At 34.8% G+C, this 20,388-nt stretch overlaps 2 protein-coding genes and 1 long non-coding RNA gene across 4 annotated transcripts; 1 reads left to right on the forward strand and 2 right to left on the reverse strand.

The window, feature by feature from the left end:
* The first annotated feature begins 496 nt into the window (after nt 1-496).
* ChLD3 (Chitin and LDLR binding deacetylase 3) lies at nt 497-4,075 on the forward strand. Its single transcript, XM_081992075.1, has 7 exons — nt 497-754; nt 1,195-1,410; nt 1,659-1,895; nt 2,027-2,267; nt 2,322-2,593; nt 2,646-2,890; nt 2,942-4,075. The coding sequence occupies exons 1-7, from the start codon at nt 670-672 to the stop codon at nt 3,218-3,220; spliced, it is 1,575 nt and encodes a 524-aa protein (XP_081848201.1). The 5' UTR covers nt 497-669; the 3' UTR covers nt 3,221-4,075.
* Nucleotides 4,076-4,077: 2 nt separating this feature from the next.
* SamDC (S-adenosylmethionine decarboxylase) lies at nt 4,078-20,067 on the reverse strand. 2 transcript variants are annotated; one of them, XM_081992319.1, is made up of 8 exons: nt 19,910-20,067; nt 19,582-19,668; nt 9,599-9,800; nt 9,318-9,545; nt 8,935-9,027; nt 8,509-8,529; nt 7,980-8,135; nt 4,078-5,700 (listed from the first exon to the last, which is right to left on the reverse strand). In XM_081992319.1, exons 1-8 carry the CDS (start codon nt 20,029-20,031, stop codon nt 5,560-5,562), a joined length of 1,050 nt encoding a protein of 349 aa, XP_081848445.1. In that variant the 5' UTR covers nt 20,032-20,067; the 3' UTR covers nt 4,078-5,559. The 2 variants fall into 2 exon arrangements, with proteins under 2 accessions (XP_081848445.1, XP_081848454.1); XM_081992328.1 differs by lacking the exon at nt 8,509-8,529 and having other exon boundaries at nt 19,910-20,066.
* LOC145738003 (uncharacterized) lies at nt 16,049-16,707 on the reverse strand. Its single transcript, XR_014180547.1, has 2 exons — nt 16,481-16,707; nt 16,049-16,256 (listed from the first exon to the last, which is right to left on the reverse strand). It is a non-coding gene; the product is annotated as an uncharacterized LOC145738003 (long non-coding RNA).
* Nucleotides 20,068-20,388: the final 321 nt, after the last annotated feature.

Raw genomic sequence — 20,388 nt, forward strand, 5'->3', positions numbered from 1 at the left:
GAAAAAATCTTTACTGAAAAATGAAATACAGGATTACTCAAAAAAGTTATTCGGTTTTAAATGTGTCATAGGTGGCGCCTTCTATATTTTACAAGAAAAATAAGAGCAGATTTGAATTTGTCACATCACAAAACCCCTCTTAGCCGAATTTTGTGACAATACACCAAAAAAATATATTTCAGAAAAACTAATACGAAATTGAACTTTTGACACCCTGTATCTGCAAAATCATCGACTTTTGGACTGAGGTAAGTTGGGCTATATCGTCATAGAGGTATTTAAAAGCTCCGAGAATTTGTGGTAGCATTTTTTCCGCACCTTTCAGGGACACCCTGTATATTTATAATGTTTTCTATGATTGTAAACTGAATCGAACCACCTTCTCTCTGTTTATGTACTATCTATAGTAATTCAAAACACATTCTAAAACAGTAAAACAGATTAATTTTCCTGCCGCTTACTTATTTACCACAGTAGACAACAAACGTCTCTCCCAGTGATATCATTTTATACACTTTTGTGTCGCTTTTCCCAATGATGGTGATTGAGAAAGTTTACAATAAAGAAAACAGATAATTTGCGGTCGCGCATACACACACATGGACTTGAAGAGATGCGGTCGGCGTTCGTTTAGTACCATTGGTACCATGGTAGTCGGCAAAAAGTGATATGGACAACGAAAGAAGTACCGCAAAAATGTCGCTATTGTTTTGGTTGTTGGTGGTGTCGCGTCTTATTTCTTTTGATGTCATTGGTAAGTCACTTAAAAATTTTTAAATTACAGGTAGGCCGGAGAAAGTCAATTTTCCATTTACGTACTGTAATAAATCGCAAGTAAAAGTGTCCAAGTTTGATAACAACGGTCATCTGCTAATGGAATTTTATACACACTAAAGTTAATTTCACTTTTTTATATATGCAAATCGAACGTGTCATCGATTTATAAACTATTTGCCAGTATTATAAATGCGCGTTAATTATAAAAATTACACGAGTAAGGTCAAGTAAACGCAAATTACTCTGTTAGTAGTGTTAATAATACAAAACTATCATCAAAGATTATGCAATTTTGGTGGCGACCAAAGAAGGACTAAACCGCATTTTCCATTACAAACACCTGTTGTTGCATAACTATTGATTGCAAATGCCTACACACAAGTTTGTTATTATGGTGAATTGACATATTTTTTGCAGAGACTAAAGAAGTGAAATGCATCGAGTCCGGCCGATTTTACCGGAACCCGGCACCGAACGTTAGAGACTTGTGGAACCCGGAGCAATGCTCAAAGTATTATCTTTGCCTCGACGGTGAGGTATTTAACTTTAAGTGTTCCACAGCGCTGGTGTTTGATGTTGACAAACAAACTTGCGAAGTTCAGGAAAAAGTGTTCAACTGCGATAAAGTTACTGGTAAGTCATCAACAATTAAGATGTTCTCTAGCTTATAATGTGTTGACACGCACCACTGACTGCTGCACGTAACCAACACCACCAAAAAAATGAGGTCAATGAGAAAAATGTATAATCTCGCAAAGATCGTCTTTAGGGTAATTACGGTGTTTTCAGGATTCAATTACAGGAAGTCTTTGTTTATGATCTGCTCACGTTTGCGCAATTTTATGTCTTCGACCGACTTTCTTCTAATGTTTTTTTTTCAGAATCTTCGATATCGAGATTGTCCAGTGATCATGAACCGGAAGCTTGTCCAAGTTCGAAAGAGCAAAAATGCGCGGATCAGAAAACGTGCATTTTTAGAGAGTATTTCTGCGATGGGTCTGAAGATTGTCCCGATGGTAGCGACGAATATCGATGCGACCCCAAAAACGACCCTTGGCAGGCCACAGCCTGTGATCCCAGCAGATGCCAATTACCATCATGTTTTTGTTCTCGAAACGGTAATTTAAATAATAAATTTGGAATACTTCAAATTCAGTTTGTTTGTAATGTACAGGGTGTCAGAAGTGTTTTGACATAAAAACTTCATTACAACTCACTTTGAGTTACTTAATGAGCGATTTTACCTTAGGAACTGAAATTCCGGGAAAACTTCCACCCAATGAAGTGCCTCAAATGGTTTTGATCACTTTTGAAGACGCTATCAACGACGACAACATTGATTTTTACAGTAGACTGTTCTCCGGCAAATACGTCAACCCTAACAACTGTCCTATAACAGCCACTTTTTTCGTCCACCACCAGTACAACAATTACTATCTTACCCAAAGATTGTGGAATCACGGACACGAAATCGCTCCCCACTCAATCACGTATGCATTTCCTAAGTTTCACTCTAAATTCATGTAAAAATTGACTGGTTCCAGGCATCGGGCACCCGAAGAATGGTGGTCGCAAAACGCCACAGTGGAGGACTGGTTCAACGAAATGGTGGGCCAAGCCAACATCCTTCACAAGTTTTCCAATATTCGTTTGAACGAATTGCGAGGTTTGAGAGTGCCTTTTCTCCGTATTGGCTGGAATCGGCAGTATTTGATGATGAAGGAGTTTGGTTTCCAGTTTGATAGTTCGATGGTGGCACCGTTTTCTTACGTCCCTTTATGGCCTTACACTCTGGACTTTAAACCACCCCATAAATGTAAGATGATTGAAATGGTTCAAAAATAGTGATAAAGTGTCTTCGGTAAAAGGTTTCAGACAAAACTGCCCGACCAGGCCATATCCAGGACTATGGCAGATGGTAATCAACCAATTGGAAGCGCTTGAAATTAGTTGCGCCACCCTGGACTCTTGTCCTTCAAACTTATCGGGTCGGGATATTTTCGATACTTTAATGAGGAACTTTAACCGACACTATTCTACTAATCGAGCACCGTTTGGCATTCATTTACAAGCCGCCTGGTTCGAAAACAGCGACTACTTTACAGCTTTCCAGGTAGTCAACAATGTCTTAAAAGCAGTCTAAAAGCGACTGACAAATCTGTAGGAGTTTTTAGGTCAGGTGCTTACCAAGCCGGACGTCTGGTTCGTGACCAATTCACAGGCGATCGAGTGGATGCAACGTCCAACCCCGTTAAAGAAACTGTTGAAATTTAAGCCTTGGGATTGTAGACGAAACGTGAAAGTGGGCCAGGAAGTGGCTTGTCAAGAACCCAACACGTGCCATTTGATCAGCAGAACGCTTAAAGAGGAAGTGGAGATGCAGACGTGCAACGAGTGTCCCAAGAAGTATCCGTGGGTTAAGGACGAGTTTGGAGTTGCGTGAGTTTAGTACTCAGAGAACGTAGTATAGTCGATTACAGTACAATTTGTAGGTATAGTTGTTTCAGTATTTTTTAAGTATTATTTATTTTTAACTATACTGACACAGTGTGTTTTTTGGGTCATTTTTAAAACCTCGCTATTTTTGATTGGGTTTTGACTGTTGTGGTGCTCGGTTTATTGGCTGTTGGCTGACGGGAAAAACTTTGTTTTGTTTTAACATAAAGAAATTGTTGATTAGGTCAATGTCTTGGGACGTTTCTCAATTAACGTCCCTTGTCTGAGGAAATATCGATTTATATACGAAAACGACGACATTGCAGTGGCCAATCTCGAATTAAGCTATAACAGCAGCTTTGATTTGTCATTTTAAGTTAGGAGTATGTCCCCTAATATTATTTGAAACATTTATATTTTTGTTAAAACTTCTTCAAATGAATTGCCACGTTTAGAGGGACCAAGCACATTTTTTTAGATAGTTTCTGGAAAAAAGACTAAGATTGAAGATAAAAGTAAGTAAGTTTGCATATTCCTATCTTTCTTTTTTTGAGGTCTACGTTGGTATTTTCCAAACTCTCAAAAAACTCCAAATTTTGAGTAATTTTTGTTTTTTTACATACAATTTCTGGTTACAACCTTTTTCTTCAATCATTTTCACTTTCTAAATACAACCGACGTCCTGTACATTGTAATGTTATTTTTCGTCAGCCAATAAACTAAGCCCCATGACAGTCAAAACCACTTCAAAAAATTCCCTGTCCCGGTTGACGTGGAGACCAATTTATAATAAATTTTCAATGATTTGAAAGGTGATTAAATAAAAAACGAGAATTGCTTTGATAAAAGCAATCAAACAGCACCTTTTTCTAGTCTACTTTTATTAACATTTGGATATGTTTTAACAGACAATAAGATATGGTCTTTTATTTAAACTAAACTTATATTACGTCCCTACCAGATAAAACCCCCACTAAAAGTCTATAATAATTAAAATAATTCTAAATTAAAAGATTTTACACTAAAATTTTACTTTTCCTAACCTGACTAAAACAGAAATTCAGGCAATACGAGTGGAAAATGTGAACTAGCGATCGGAAAGTTTTAATTTCCAACAGTGTAATAAGGTAAACACATCGTAAATATGATAAAATCTTCCTAAATAACTTATACTGTATTCCTATATGTATATTAATCCTCCAAAATAGCGGTCGTCTCTACATTTTTCTATAAATTTTTACAGCGATTTGTGGACCTTTGCCAACCCTGACGCTGTAAAAAAACCTAACTACAACTCTTGTTTTTTCTTTGGTTTTGTACATTTATGTCGTCTCTAAAGGCCTCTAAAATATTACAGAAAAAGAGTCCGATAGTTTCGGGATCGTTTGTTTTTTTCCTAAGATACCGGGCGTACCGCCAGTAGTTTTTTGTAATTGTTTCAGATTTTCTTATTAGGTACAGAAGTGTCTATTAAGTAATATGATAAAACCCTCTCAAATTAATTTCCTGTCTTAGTTATTATCTTGTTGATACATAAAAAATGGCCGAAAAAATTAATTATCCTCGTTGCATTTGACTATGATGAATACATTTTTAGTGTAATTTTAATCTCTTGAATGTCAGTCACCCTTAAGAAAATCTTAACAATTTCCCATACTGTGCTTTAGACAGTTTTGGTCACTAGACCCTAGAAATTGATGTCCCGTCCAAATGGGACACCCGACACCATACCCTAAGCAGCAAAAACGCCCTAATGACGTGCGCCGACTTTGATATTAATTTGTTACTAAAAAAAACGTGAAAAAAAAACATAAAAAAGGGGAAAGTCAGAATAACCCACCTAAGTATACTTGGCAACACAGTGCGCATAAAATACGATCGTCTGCCTAACCCTCATAGGTTAAAGGAAAACGGGGCCACTATGCCGAAATCTACTTAAGCGGTATCGGAGGCCGAGTCTCACGAGATTTTGTTACGCCACCATGAGAACATCACCAGAGGCGATTCGAAATCGGTGAAGGTGAACACAGGCGAAAAGAGGGTGAAATAGATGAAAAAGAAGGAAAAGGGACCGAAGGTTTCGCGGAATCTGCGCATGTTGGGCGTCTCGTCCTTGGAGCTGGAGCAGAAAAAGTCTTTGGACACAAACTTGATTTTACGTTTGCGCAGACTTTTGAGAAAGGCGTGGTAAAAGTCCAAGAGTGATTTGTCGAAAACGACGTGAGTGCCCAACTTTGCGTAGAAACTGGCCATGGATTTGTGGAAGGTTTTGGAGGAGTGAGGAAGTGTGGGTAATGACGGGGGGAGGGGGAGAGCCGCGTTTAGACGCGACTTGTCCCGACACCCTCAGCTGGGGAAAGTGGTGTAGAAGGCGTAGATCAGATCGTAGTTTTTAAAGTTGATCTGTTGCACGTCCCTTCTGTTCCATTTATTGTTCAGTTGGTTAAGACAAAGAATTTCTTTGGATGCATCCTTGGTAGAAGACAACTGGAAAAGTAAATCATAAATACTCTTCAAAACAACCACAATTAAGGGGTTAGTATCAGAATCTGTTCTTATCTTATACAGGGTGGTCCAGTTTTAAGTGTCAATAATTCATCATTCGATAGCCAATCAAAAAATAAGTTGACTTGCATTGTGTCATTTTTCTGAAAAACGTTTCCTAAGGAAGATACAGTCCTCCAAATTTCAATTTAAAAAATTCATTCAACATTCAAGACTTGTGAAAATCCAAATTTGTACTGAATAGTCTAAAAACTGGCTTTTTACTACTAAGAATGGTCTTATGATTCGCTTTCTCAGACTGCCATCCTGATTGAGTGTCTGAAACTGGCATTCAAGAACTAAAAAAAGTCCGGAAATCAAGACAAAGATTGTATTGTGCATGAAACTCATTTTTTACTACTAAAAATAATATAAAAGTTGACTTTTAATGCTAGAACTGACTTTACTAGGACTAAAGAGTCCAAAAGTATATTTTCAAGACTTTTAATTGGTGTACAACTCAATTTTCTGGACTGGACAACAAGTCTAGAAGTAAATTAAATTTTCGGACATTTTATTTCTGAAAATTAGTTCTCAAGACTATTATTGTAGCATTTGGTACCAAAACTTTTTACTTTTATTACTGAAGAAACTTGACTTTTGGAAATAGTCTTAAACTCGATTTTTCAGTCTTAAAAAGCACTAAAAACCGTCTGAATTTCTTAGAGATGCTACAATTTATTGCACCTATGAGTGTAGAAGTCAATTTAATAGTGAAGAAGCTTGAAATAACATTTTCAAGATTATGGTCAGTGGACAAATTGGCTTTTAGGCCTGATAAGTCAAAAACTTTGTAAAGATAGTCTTGAAACTCGATTTGAGGCACTGAAAACAGCCTTAAAACACTAAAAACAGTCTAGTTTATTAAGAAATACCCGAATTTTTAGCACTGAGGTGTCTAGAAGTGGATTTAATAGTGACAAAGCTTGGAATGCTATTTTAAGTCTATGAAGAACGTAAAAATTGTTTTTTAAGTTTGCTATGTCAATAACTTGGTGAAGATAGTCTTGAAACTCGATTTTCCAAGCTGAAAGCAGTTTTGAAGCACTAAAAATAGTCCAGAATTCGAAGAAAATGAAAAGCAAAGTAAAAAACACGAAAAGTTCGTTTTCAAGACAATTTTCATGAATCTAATGTTAATGTCCTGCATCTAAGACTATTTTCAAGACTAAAATATTGAAATTTGTCTTCAAATTATGAAAACTTACTTCAAATGCAAATTTTAAGCTTCTGATGTCACTTTTCATTAGTTCAGTCACATTTTGGGGTTCAAGTCAATTTTTAAGGTTTAAATGTATGAATTTGTAGTAACAAATTCTTGAAAAAGTAGTTTTTACGTCTACAAGTCAAGTTACCAACACAATTTTTAAGCTTCTGAAATTTTTATCTTTTCTAATTCAATTTTCAATACTAAAGTCTTTTAGTTTGTCTGGAAACTATGAAAACTGGCTACAATAATATTTTTTAAACTTCTTAAGTGAATTTTCCGTTTCCAAGACGATTTTTAAGTTGGGTTGGGTTAGTTTTGGGTCTTTGACTGTAATAACGTGTAATAAAGTGCTTGTTCCAAATTTGATCAATATTGCTCCAACGCAACGGTTTGACAGTTATGACAAAAAAAAAACAATTTTTTAAACAGAAATTTGAAGGGCTGTTTTTTCCTTAGGAAGCACTTTTCAGGAAAATGACATAATGAATGTCAACTTATTTTTTAATTGGCTATGGATTGGTGAATTATTGACATTTAAAACTGGACCACCCTGTATTATAGCACTAAGTTGGCAGCATTAATCAAATAACCTATTTGACAATTAATGTGACATGTCATCTCATTCTGTAATGTTTACACAATTATATTAGTTTTGACTTTTAATCGTAAGCTCTGTTCAGTGACTTCTGACTGTTGCGTCACATCCCTTATCTAATTTGGCAGAATAGGGCCATTATAAAAGTGCCAGAGGCCTCTAAGACCATTTTGAAAGTTCCATAAACTTCTAAATGTTACTGACAATCTGAGCTCAGAAGTGTCTTAACTTTTCCAATAACTCTTTTCGCCAAAACAGAAATAACTGAGAAAGTCATTCCCTAGCTCTATGTTGTCTCAAAGCAGATGCAAAAACTCAAACAATTAGAAAGTTAGGTTATTATACCAAATGGCGTATAAAATAAGAATTTTGCGAAATTAACATGGCAACTGAAACTACCTTCTTAAAAGCACTTACCTGGTTTGTGAAGACGGTGACGGTGACTTTGCCCGGATGGAATACCTCCAGGACCTTGCTAATCACCTCTTTGTAGTTGTTGATAGGGGCGTTAGTCTCAAAGCTGACGTAGGAAAAGTCCGGCTCCGGTGTTATGTGGATTGTCATGTAGCAGCCCTGGCAACAAGCACAAATTCCACTTTAATTTATTTCAACTGGAATGTTTTTGTTATTAATAATTACAATATACGTCACAACCTTTTTATTACTTGTATTATTTCTATTGTAATTATTTAGATATTGCACACCAATATGGGATTCCTCGTAATTTTGAAACAAAGCACACTAAAACAAACAATAATTTTTAATTGAAAAAATAATTTATTACCATTTTTACGCCCTCTTATTTGCGTAAAAAAACCACACGAATCGAAAAGTGAAAACATCGATTACCTGTTATATTACACCGTTATCTGCACATTAACATAGAAAGAAAATGACATTGATCAAGTTTATAAAGTGTTTTTCAATTTGTGTGTAGGATACTTACGTCTTCGACGTCACAATAAGTCTATGTATGAGCGGCGTCCAAAAAAGTTATAAAATTATTAAATCAACTGTTTTTAAGTAGTTTGACAAAATGGACACCGTGTAACGAATGGAGGGTTGCCAAATATATGAATTTTGGAGCTATGACACTCCAAAATGAGAAAATTTGAAGTGTCGGTTTACCTGTCTTAATTTTTTGAGATCACGAAAGTCATATTGGTGACGCGCGACATTTTTCAACAATGCACCAGAATACTTGTTGTAAACAAATATTTTGTTACACTGATAAAATTGATTTCTTGATGATCGAATAACATGGAAAGAAACAGTATTTACATCAGTAGTAATAGTATCCATCAAATGAACAACTTAATTAGTCTTCAGTAATGGAAAATGGAAAATTAAAAATGAACAGAACTAAACTTACATTCTTTGAAATTCCATTCATGGAATAGCCACAAGGCTCGAAGAGAAAGTCGTCAATTGTCATGTTGGGAATAATTTTGTCAATCCCGGCCTTCTGCAATAAAACAATTAATACCAATATCAACAACAATCTAGTACAATAAAACCCTACAAACAATTGACGCTATTAATCCAATCAGAAGCAAACATAAGCGATGTCATTAAACTACTACATCTATTGTTTAAGCGCACATTAAAGCAGACATTCCACATTGCTAATGCGGAACAATTATTGTCAATGCAGTGTTCAAAAATAGATTGATTAATACAGCAGTAATAGTGCGTAATCCTTCTAATCGGAATAATATTACAATCATAATAATGTTTGTTCGTTTAATAACTTACTTTGGTAGCCTCGGTGGCGTTAAGACATTCTTCTTTGGTAAAAATTGACATAATTTCGGGATCCAAATCGGTCATTAAGATCTCCAAAGTCTGGTCGTCGGGCGCTGAAAGTCTCTGACGATGGCATTGGGGTAGAGGGTTTAAAGTGTACAAATACCAACAGTCTCGATTTAGCGCCCCCAGACAATATGCGGCACCATCAGGAAAGATGGAGTCCAACAGAGCCACCTGAAGATTTTTTAAATTACTAAATTAACCAAAAAAATTGTCTATTATCAAACCTCCTGGTCAAAATCTTGATGAGGTGCCACTTGCAGGTCGGGCCTTTTATAATTTTTCCTGGAATAAAACAGGTCCTCCACCTCGGTGAAACCGGCGTATTGTTCGGCAAGCAGCAAAAACGGTTTCAGACACAGCAAAGGGGTGGTGGTGCCGCAGGTCTTGAGGATGAACCGCCTCTTGGACACGAACATTGAACTTTCGCTGAAACAATTTTTTGAGTTATCACCGAGTTTGGGGTTGACCCAACCTTATAAAATTGACCCTAAGTGAATGATTCACTATCTTAACGTGTCATCGCCACCATAGTCTGTTTACACGATTCGTGACTACTAAAGTCCAAAGGTTATCAGCTCATAGTGACCAAGTATGTAGAAAAATTTGTTTTTCGAAAATGTTATCGCAAAACCTTTAATCATTGACTTTTTGAATCAAGTTTAACGTTTGATAGACGGATGTACGCTTTAAAAGTCCTTGACCTCTCAAAATCCTCATCATTACATTGAAAGAAAATTAGGACACGTTAGCCAGCGAATTCCTGTTCAAATGTCACCTTTTGTCCTTGGTTTGGAGAAAATCAATAGTGGCAAACCTGCATCGCAATTTATCTCCTTTCCAACCGTTTAAAGAGGCGGCTTTAGAGGTGTTTTAATGCAAAATTATTCAGGAGAGGAACTGACCTAGCAGACTTACTGTAAAGCCTGCGTCGAGTTTAATTTTAGTTCACCAACTTTATGGGTGATTTTCACAGGTCGAGTGGGCGTAAAGAACATCGGTTTTTGCCAAAATATGCCACGGTAATGATTTTCCCACAATTCTATTGATTCAAACCTACACAAATAAACAAACTATAAAAACTCGAAGGAAATTTATTTGAAACGATTTTCGTTTTGTAGAAATTGCACAAAAAATTACACGTACGACGCAAAACGTTTAGCCCTATTGCCTAGTGTTGTTTTTGTTACCCAGTTAATAGATTAACCATCAGTTTTTTGTGAAAAAAATAATTCAAAATACATTTGGTATTATTATACTGGTGTGGTAAATCCAAAAGCGACCATAGGAAAACCGTGTAACGGACAGAGAAACGTAGGTAATTGCATGCGCGGGAGAAAGACAGAAAACGAAAAAATATCAAGTAGGCCATATTTTTAGCGCGCTGTTGCCAAACGCCGTAAGTAAGTTTGTCGAGGGTATTGAATACTTAAGGCGTTTGGCAACCGCGCTCTAAAAATATAGCCTACTTGATATTTTTTTCGTTTTCTGTCTTTCTCCCGCGCATGCAATTATCTACGTTTCTCTGTCCGTTACACGGTTTTCCTATGGTCGCTTTTGGATTCACCACACCTGTATGTACTTGTTATGCTATATGTGACATTTTACACCTCTATGATCAATTTAAAACATTTGACAACGCTGGCAACTAGGGATTTTATGGTTTGATTAAATAGCCACAGAGAAAAATTTGTTTTATTTTGTAGATCATACAGTTGTCATTTTCGAAGATCCCATCAGGAAAACATTTGGTAAAAGTGAAGGTACTGGGTGACCAAATAACACAAGATCGGTATTGGTCGTATTTAGAGAGATAGAGAGAGATTTAGACTCTGTATACTGGAGGAAAACGATTCTCAAATTTACAGGGCAGAGTTAAGGAGTTGATTAGGAAAATTTTTGGTCTCTTGCTAATTTTTCGTAACTTTCACTGCTTTCGAATTATTAAAGAAAAACTGGTTTGATGCAACAAATTTTCAAATCAATTGAAGTTGTGGTTTGAAATTTGAACACCCTGTAACTCGGTTATTTTTTAGAGTTCAGGGTGGTTCAACCACTTAAAAGGACCGTAAAATAGTTACCACCATTCTTATTTTGGTCTGCAACTGCAAACTTATTTTTTAGTCTTACTTTCACTGTTTTTGAGTTATTTAAGAAACACTAGTTTGGTGCAACAAATTTTACAAATCAGTAAAATTGTGATCTGAAATTTGAACACGGTTTAAAGGACAGTCAGGGAGAAAATCACCTGCAAAACCCACTTGGAGTAACCGAATCATGTTTTTAAGCACATTTTTGGAATCTTCATTAAATTCCCTGTCTGGCAACATAAAAATCCTTACAAAATCAGGTAGTCAGGGAGAAAAGTGGTGTCAAAGTATAAACTGTCAGGCGGTTGAACAGTGGAGGAAAGAACAGTGAGGAGCAAAACCCACTTGGAGTGAGAAAATGACAGTTTTAAGCAAATTTTTGGGATCCTCTATCCAATAACCTGAAAAAACACTACAAGACTTGGTACAGTCAGTTTAGGTTCATATAGGTTTTATAGCGTAAAACCCTCCACATTTTATAATATTTGACAAAACACAGAGCCAAAAAAAACAAACATAAAGGACCAATAAAACCTAGAATCAAGTATAAATGTTAAAGTTTTAAATTTTCTTTATGGACGAAAATCATATATCTCTAACCGTTTTCAAGATCATGGACACAGTGAGAATTTAAACTTTTCACTTGTGATATTAAAAATGTTTTCTAAGGTTACACAAGGGTCAGTTTAGTTAAGCTGCGACTGGTGGTTAAACTCCTTAGTCTCCCATATAAAAAGGCATAATTATGTTTATGACTTGAACCGCTATTGTACAACCAGGCTTTAGGGATATTTTGTATTTATCATAAAAATGTTATAAGCGCGTGCTTCCTTACATCCTTGACTTTACTAGATAACGCAATTATTTTTATCTACTTTTGCGATTACATTATCTGTGTATCTTACTAAATTGATCTAATATTGCCCCAAAAAAGTCGATATCACAGCTACTCAGTGGTTTTGAGGCAGGTCAGTTAGGTTAATTATGATGACCTAATTTTTCAAACACACTTATCGGATTAGGCAGATTTTAATGACCCCCGCAATTGACTCCATTACTTCGAGACTTTTCGATCTGCTTCAATATAAACATGTGAGAGATAATCAAATTATATTGGCATTTTGGTTTTTTTTTCATTGATACCACTTTACGAGCAAACTATTTTTAAACTGTACTGATAGGCCTTTTCCCCTCATTTATTCCGCCACAAATCAGCGTTAATTGAACCGATAACAGTGATGAGACCACATAGAAAAACAGCAAGACCAATTGTGTCGGTTATTTTTAGTCGCGAATTACATAATCGATCGACCCTGGCCCTGAGACTGAATCAAGCAGCAAACCCGTCTGTCGTTGATAGATAATTGCCCAACCAATGACACGCTCCAGGAAAAAGTTTCAAACGAGAGAGAAACCGAATTGTTTACTGCTAAAGTCTATTAACCTTAGCCTATCTGTTGACCTCTCAATCTGATCCAGCGCGTTTGCTATTATGGGTCGAAGGATGTGTTCTGTGCGATTTTAGAATTATTATTGCAATAATGCGAATTTATGACACGTGTCAGTCACGTGCAGTTAACTAAAATACTGAAATTATTAACAACATTGCATAACCCATAACAAGAGTAGATCACCCTTACCTCCTGAAAGCTTGAAAAGTGAGAACACTGTGTTCAAAATGGTTATAGGTCAGTGGATTGTGCATATTCAGGACTACACAGTGATCCAAAAAATTGACTTTAACTTGGTCCATAGTGCCAAAAGTCAGGAAAAGTGTCCCGTTTTCAAAATATTTACTGTCAAGAATGGCCTTAGCCCCATTGAGGGGTTGACTTATTACTAATCCGCCAAAATTATCTTCATATAGTAGAAGGCAATACATCGGCCGATGCACGTCATTGACGTTTAACGCGCCTCGTTGCCAGATGTTTAGTTTTTTCATTAAAACACGAACTTTACATAAATTTTGTTTTTATTCACTTCTTATACATTCTAAAGTTGGGGCTTTCGTTTCACCTGCAAATAGGGCTTCAAAAAACAAGGTCCAAGGTTAAATAACTTTTTTTTGAAATGTGAACAATAACGAAGATACAGGGTATCAAAATTTTACTGAAAAAACGAAAATAAAAAATAACTTTAACTTAATTTTAACTAACTGACAGGTTATTTCCTATCAACACACATTAACAATTTTTTTTTTAATTTTCTAACTTTTTTATTTTTTGAGATATTTCAAATCGAAAATTGTGTCACTTTCTGTGAGTTTGCAGCGTTGTTGCTAAGTTTGAAGCCTTGTGAAGCTGTAATTTGCACTCCAATCTAGATTTTTTATATATCATTAGAAAGAGGATGAAAAATGTTACAAAATGTCGGTTAAGCTAATTTTCTAACTTTTTCAGTTTTTGAGAAATTTCAATTCGAAAATTGTGTCACTTTCTATGAGTTTGCAGCGTTGTTGCTAAGTTTGAAGCCTTGTGAAGCTGTAATTTGCACTCCAATCTGGATTTTTTATATATCATTAGAAAGAGAATGAAAAATGTTACAATATGTCGGTTAAGCAAATTTTCTAACTTTTTCAGTTTTTGAGAAATTTCAATTCGAAAATTGTGTCACTTTTTGTGAGTTTGCAGCGGTGTTGCCAGGTTTGAAGCCTTGTGAAGCTGTAATTTGCACTCCAATCTAGATTTTTTATATATCATTAGAAAGAGGATGAAAAATGTTACAAAATGTCGGTTAAGCGAATTTTCTAACTTTTTCAGTTTTTGAGAAATTTCAATTCGAAAATTGTGTCACTTTTTGTGAGTTTGCAGCGTTGTTGCCCGGTTTGAAGCCTTGTGAAGCTGTAATTTGCACTCCAACCTGGATTTTTTATATATCATTAGAAAGAGGATGAAAGATGTTACAAAATGTCGGTTAAGCGAATTTTCTAACTTTTTTAGTTTTTGAGATATTTCAATTCGAAAATTGTGTCACTTTCTGTGAGTTTCCAGCGTTGTTGCCAGGTTTGAAGCCTTGTGAAGCTGTAATTTGCACTCCAACCTGGATTTTTTATATATCATTAGAAAGAGGATGAAAAGTGTTACAAAATGTCGGTTAAGCGAATTTTTTAACTTTTTTAGTTTTTGAGATATTTCAATTCGAAAATTGTGTCACTTTCTGTGAGTTTCCAGCGTTGTTGCCAGGTTTGAAGCCTTGTGAAGCTGTAATTTGCACTCCAACCTGGATTTTTTATATATCATTAGAAAGAGGATGAAAAATGTTACAAAATGTCGGTTAAGCGAATTTTCTAACTTTTTCAGTTTTTGAGAAATTTCAATTCGAAAATTGTGTCACTTTTTGTGAGTTTGCAGCGTTGTTGCCCGGTTTGAAGCCTTGTGAAGCTGTAATTTGCACTCCAACCTGGATTTTTTATATATCATTAGAAAGAGGATGAAAAATGTTACAAAATGTCGGTTAAGCGAATTTTCTAACTTTTTCAGTTTTTGAGAAATTTCAATTCGAAAATTGTGTCACTTTTTGTGAGTTTGCAGCGTTGTTGCCCGGTTTGAAGCCTTGTGAAGCTGTAATTTGCACTCCAACCTGGATTTTTTATATATCATTAGAAAGAGAATGAAAAATGTTACAATATGTCGGTTAAGCAAATTTTCTAACTTTTTCAGTTTTTGAGAAATTTCAATTCGAAAATTGTGTCACTTTTTGTGAGTTTGCAGCGTTGTTGCCAGGTTTGAAGCCTTGTGAAGCTGTAATTCGCACTCCAATCTAGATTTTTTTTATATCATTAATTATAAAATGTCGATAGTATACACCCTGTATCTTCGTTATTGTTCATATTTCAGAAAAGCTTCAAACGAAAAAAAAAACCTTTTTTTTGAAGCCCTATTCGCAGGTGAAAGGAAATTCCCAACTTTGGAATCACCCTGTATAGAAGTTGACGCAGATTTTTAACAGAGAATTTTGAATAACAATATTAGTCAATATTGAGTTTTTTTTTTGTCTCTTTCTGTAAGCAGTTTATAGTCAAGTCATCAACAACAAAAACAGGAAACGGTCAACTAGCAATCTGGCAACAACGCACACAACTCGATAAACGTTGAGATCGAGAAGGTCACGTTTGTGTCAGAATTGCGTTCATTTAATAAGCGCGTGTTAGAAAGAGAGCGCTACAGGTCGCAACTAATCGCTAAGCAATACGAATGCATTTTCTAAACGTCAAACTCACTGATGACGTGCATCGCTCCCATTTTTGCCCAGGACCATAAGTACAGATATTATTACAAATACACATAAAATTACTGAAATTAGTAGGTACTAGAATTGCAAGAATTATAGAAATTAAAAAATGTTACAAAATTACGGAAATTTTAGTACCTAATGTTGATTAACATTAAAATATAGTCACAAAAATATCGCGTTTAAAATACATGCCCATTTTTTTGATAATTTCCTAAATTTTAATCAAATTAATTCCATAATTTATGTACAGGGTGATTGGTTGTTTTGACCACCCCCTTAGCTTCCTTAATGTTTAGGTTTACTTTACTCTTAAACAGTTGTTATACAGGGTGTCCCAAATTAGAGTAACCTTCAAACCATATAAAAAGGTTTTAATCTTCACTATGATTTAACTTGATGTTAATTTATCCTCCACACATAAAGTTTCTAACAGACGCGTGATGGAAGGTTTAGTCCAGTATGCATTATGTATTTTTCATCATCTTCTTGGGTCAGGTATTAATTTGTCGATCAGGCATGGAACAGGTCGAGACTTGTTGGTCAAAACGGCCACTGCATTCATCTTGAACAAGGAATATTTAACTACAATGTTTGAAGAACTCTGTAGCTCTTAATTTGAGACACACTGTATAAATAATATCATAAAAACCGATACACAAATCAACTCTTAACAGGTATAGGTATTTGACCTTATTTAGGTAGAGTGTCTCAAAATCAAAAAAAACTAAAACTAAATTATACTTTTGACACTCTAGTACCTCCAACATTATCCACTTTTGGACTAACCTAAGTTGGGTTAGACTTCAGCCTCAAACTTTTCTGGTATTTTTTCTGTACATTTTAGGGACATCCTGTATAACGGACAAAACCAACAAGTCTCAGCTTGTTCTGTACGTGTCCACGCCGGTTAGTACCGGCAAACCAAACATCAGACTCAGTAAGAGGACCAAAAATGAGACTCTAAGTGCAACTTTGTATATCCAGGCTAAATTTAACCACAAGTTAAATTCTAATCGATTAGTGGAAGTGGTGCGAAGCTTTCCTGTAATTATTGTTATGGTTAATTTAAAGGAACCGTTAAACCTTGAAATTCACTTTATGTTTGCCCATACAAAACCGATCAGTTAGTTGATCATCGGGCCTGTTTTATAAATAGCGCATTTGCGATATTTACGTAACCGCGCACTTAGAAACTTGAAAAATTGTATTACTGGAGAATTTTAATTAATAATTTTTAACCGGTTTTTCCAAAACACGTATCTGGACCGTACGGTTCGGATCAAAATTTCAAAATCAAAAGGTCAGAAATTCGAATATCTGAACTCTAAATTCAAATTATTTTACCAGTATAATAGTTCAACTCTGTTGGCAACAATATTATGATAATGTTTGGCTTATACAGTGTGATTCAAAATTAATATTTTGAATATTAAGATTGATTTTGTTGGGAGCATTGATTTCCAATGGTTCTTTCTATAGAATCTTAAAATTTCCATATCTGTATAACAGTTTGTTGAAACCAGCCAGTCACACAAAAGGAACGTGAAAGTGCACAATGAAAAATTAATACTGTCCACTGTTTATAAACTGTTGTATGTTATAGAATTAATAGATTAACTATATTTTTTTGTGAAAAAATATTATCTGTTAACAAATTATTGACACCTTTTATATGAAAATTTTTCACTTTGTTCTATACAATTCGACCATAAATTAAGACAATTGGTTAGACGTTTTATAGCTCAATGATTGATTATTTATGACAGTTTAAAAAATAAGTTTTATAGTTATGTTAAAAACCTTTGTTTCTTATCAATAACATAAAAATTGCAGAGGATCCCTTTGGTTTAATCAAAAGAATAATCCCTCTTTTTATACCTGGAAATGCCTCATGACCGGGGATTTTGCAATTTGATTTATAACCATAGATGAAAATTCGCTTTATACTACGAAATAAAAAAATTTATGGTCAAATATTAATAAATTTTTGAAAACATAATACTGCACTTCCAAGTTTGACGCTTCTTTCACAATAACATAAGAAATACATAAACATAAACGAATTTATTTTGTAATCATCAAAGAAAAAAGGCATTTTATCGTAAACAAATATGTTTTGACAGGAAAACCCCATTTTCCGGCTAGATAGGAAGAAACTAGTATACAATGGCAAAAACCGTATTTCGATATCTTGTCAGTTTGCCCTTTTTAAAAACTTTTTACAATTTTTTTGTTTATTAAAATATCGAAGTGAAACAAACAAATTTACAAGACACTTTTTTGATCTGATTCCAGTGGCGTACTTAGATTTTTCCTACTGCCTTCCGTTTTCTCAATAATTGACATAATTTTCTTATTTTTTAAATGGAACTCATATGTGAATATAACTTTAAACATTTACTACGATTTAGGTATGTCTAGTATAGTTACTCCTAAAAAATAACTGAAACATGAAGTTAACTTGCAATAATGAGTAACAGATCAAATAACAAATTACTTTTTCAGTATTTTCACACACATTCAAGTAACTAATTACTAAAAAACTAACTTTTACTACTAAAACTAAAATGTAGAAAAAAAAAATTGAAACTTTGACTCAAAAGTTAAAAAATTCAAGTATTGTCATAGAAACAAGAAATAAATAAACGTCACTTTTGACAGCTGATGTCAAAAACTGGGTCAAAGCCAACTTGAACAAAAACAAAAAAGTGTAATATCTCAGTGATTTTTAAGATTAACTATAGACATACTTTCATTGTAGTAAACTGCATAAAATGGACATTTTCTTAATCATTTCAGTCATTTCAATTTAAAATAATAAAGTTAGGTAATTTTTTGGTAAAACGGTAGACATTAACAAAAAACCAAGCACGCCACTGGAATTACATCTAAAAAGTGCCTTAAAATTTGTTGTGTTTCAGTTCGATATTTTAGTAAACAAAAAAGTTGTGAGGAGTTTTCAAAATAGCCAAAATTTGAAAAACGCCCTCTAGCGCCGCGAAGCGACAAGATATGAAAATACGGTTTTTGCTATTAATCTTTTCTTAAAAATCGACCTCTAGACATGTATTTTCCTATCTAGCCGGGAAATGGGGTTTTCCTGTCAAAACACTCTAAATCTGGACATCCTGTAGATTTCACATAGAAATGCGGCTTTTACGGATTCCAACTAATCATAAGTTGAATAAGGTCTAAAATATTAACTTTACGTTTATGTTTCCGTGTTTCATATGTTAGTGTTAGTAGTAAGTCAGTCAGAATAAAAAATATTTTTAAATGGGACACCCTATATATTTCTTACTAGATTTCGATAGATCAGGGCCGATCAGAGCTTTTTTGACGTCACGATGACGTAATTTGGGAAAACCATAATTTGACCAACTGTCAAATTACGTCATTGTGACGTCAAAAACGCTCTACTCCCCCAATGGAGCTTGAAAACGAATGCGGCCCAGAGCTTTGAATAAAATTTGTAAAATTAGCACTTGTGGTAGTTTAACAGAAATTTATTAATAAACCACTTGTACTATAAAAATAATTTGATTTTGTGAATGTTTCTACCATAAACCTTGACAAAATTAAAAAAGGTTTTTTATTGTTGAAATGAATAAAATGAACAGAAAACATCCTCTTTTTCTCTCTTAAATTACAATTTATAGGCACAAAACATAAATTTTCTCATAAATAATGTAAACACTAGAAAAAAACTCATTGCCATTTCATTGATCATTGACAGAAACATTTCTTATTGTTTTGCCTCATTAAGGTATCACTCAAGTGCACTAATATGTATTATTACGACCTTTAACCCTTGCAATTTTTATTTATGTTTAGTATAAAATAGTAGGAACAGCTAATTTTTAGTATAAATTTGAATTGAAACTTACCTCAAAACGTACGCGTCGATATGTTCATTTTTCACTGAACTGATGATTTCACATCGCACAATTTGCAGGAGACCTTCCAATTTGGCCCTGGAAAAATTTATGAAACTTACTAAACCATTTTTTACGGAAATAATCACTGAAAAAATAACAAAAATTGACTACAAGAACGTTCTAGAACCGGCAAACATCGATCCAGAGGGCGAATTTAAAAATAAAACAAATGAAGATCAGCTGATTCCGAGTCGGTGGTCGATCAGAACGTGGAATCGGCCTGCACAACTCCACGTACCGGTCACAGTCTGACCGGCCGTAAAAAAAATCAACTAACCTGGGGATTTTTCGTAGGTCCGAAGCGGTTTCGCGCTCGTCCAAAGAGGGAAACCAAATTTCTAGGAGTTTTTCGACTCCTTCGAAAAATTGATCGCCGACACTCATCGTTTCAGAAGCCATCAGATCATGGATTATACACTTTCAAGCGCCCGAAAATTAATGCTTGAAAATTCCTGCCAGCCCGCTTTTTGTGCGGCAGCGGGCGATGATGCGCACGCACAATTTGCAAAACGCGGCGCCCGATCATCGTTGATACGTCCCGACAATTTGTGCAGTTTCTTTAGTAATCCCCTTATAAAATCACAGCCGTTTTCGTTTCAGGATACCATTGGAATCACAATGAGTTTCTTCCAAACTTTGACTAATAAGTTTTACTTATAGCACTTTAGCAGCCATATTTGAATTTTTAGACGAAATTCAATTCAAATCAAAAATCAAATCCCAGATGGAGCCTCTAAAAGTTTGACAGTTGACAGC

Source organism: Ips typographus, linkage group LG1 (assembly GCF_016097725.1).
Source record: "Ips typographus isolate SLU linkage group LG1, UJ_Ityp_2.0, whole genome shotgun sequence".
In the NCBI taxonomy this organism is placed as follows: domain Eukaryota; kingdom Metazoa; phylum Arthropoda; class Insecta; order Coleoptera; family Curculionidae; genus Ips; species Ips typographus.

Coding starts and splice junctions, on each gene's coding strand:
- ChLD3 (XM_081992075.1), top strand. CDS start 670: ATGGACAACGAAAGAAGTACCGCAAAAATGTCGCTATTGTTTTGGTTG. Junction 2,594..2,645: donor CTTTAAACCACCCCATAAAT/GTAAGATGATTG, acceptor CTTCGGTAAAAG/GTTTCAGACAAAACTGCCCG. Junction 2,891..2,941: donor ACTACTTTACAGCTTTCCAG/GTAGTCAACAAT, acceptor ACAAATCTGTAG/GAGTTTTTAGGTCAGGTGCT.
- SamDC (XM_081992319.1), bottom strand. CDS start 20,031: ATGGCTTCTGAAACGATGAGTGTCGGCGATCAATTTTTCGAAGGAGTC. Junction 9,801..19,581: donor ATCGACGCGTACGTTTTGAG/GTAAGTTTCAAT, acceptor AAATTGTTTCAG/CGAAAGTTCAATGTTCGTGT. Junction 5,701..7,979: donor TCACCGTCTTCACAAACCAG/GTAAGTGCTTTT, acceptor TTACTTTTCCAG/TTGTCTTCTACCAAGGATGC.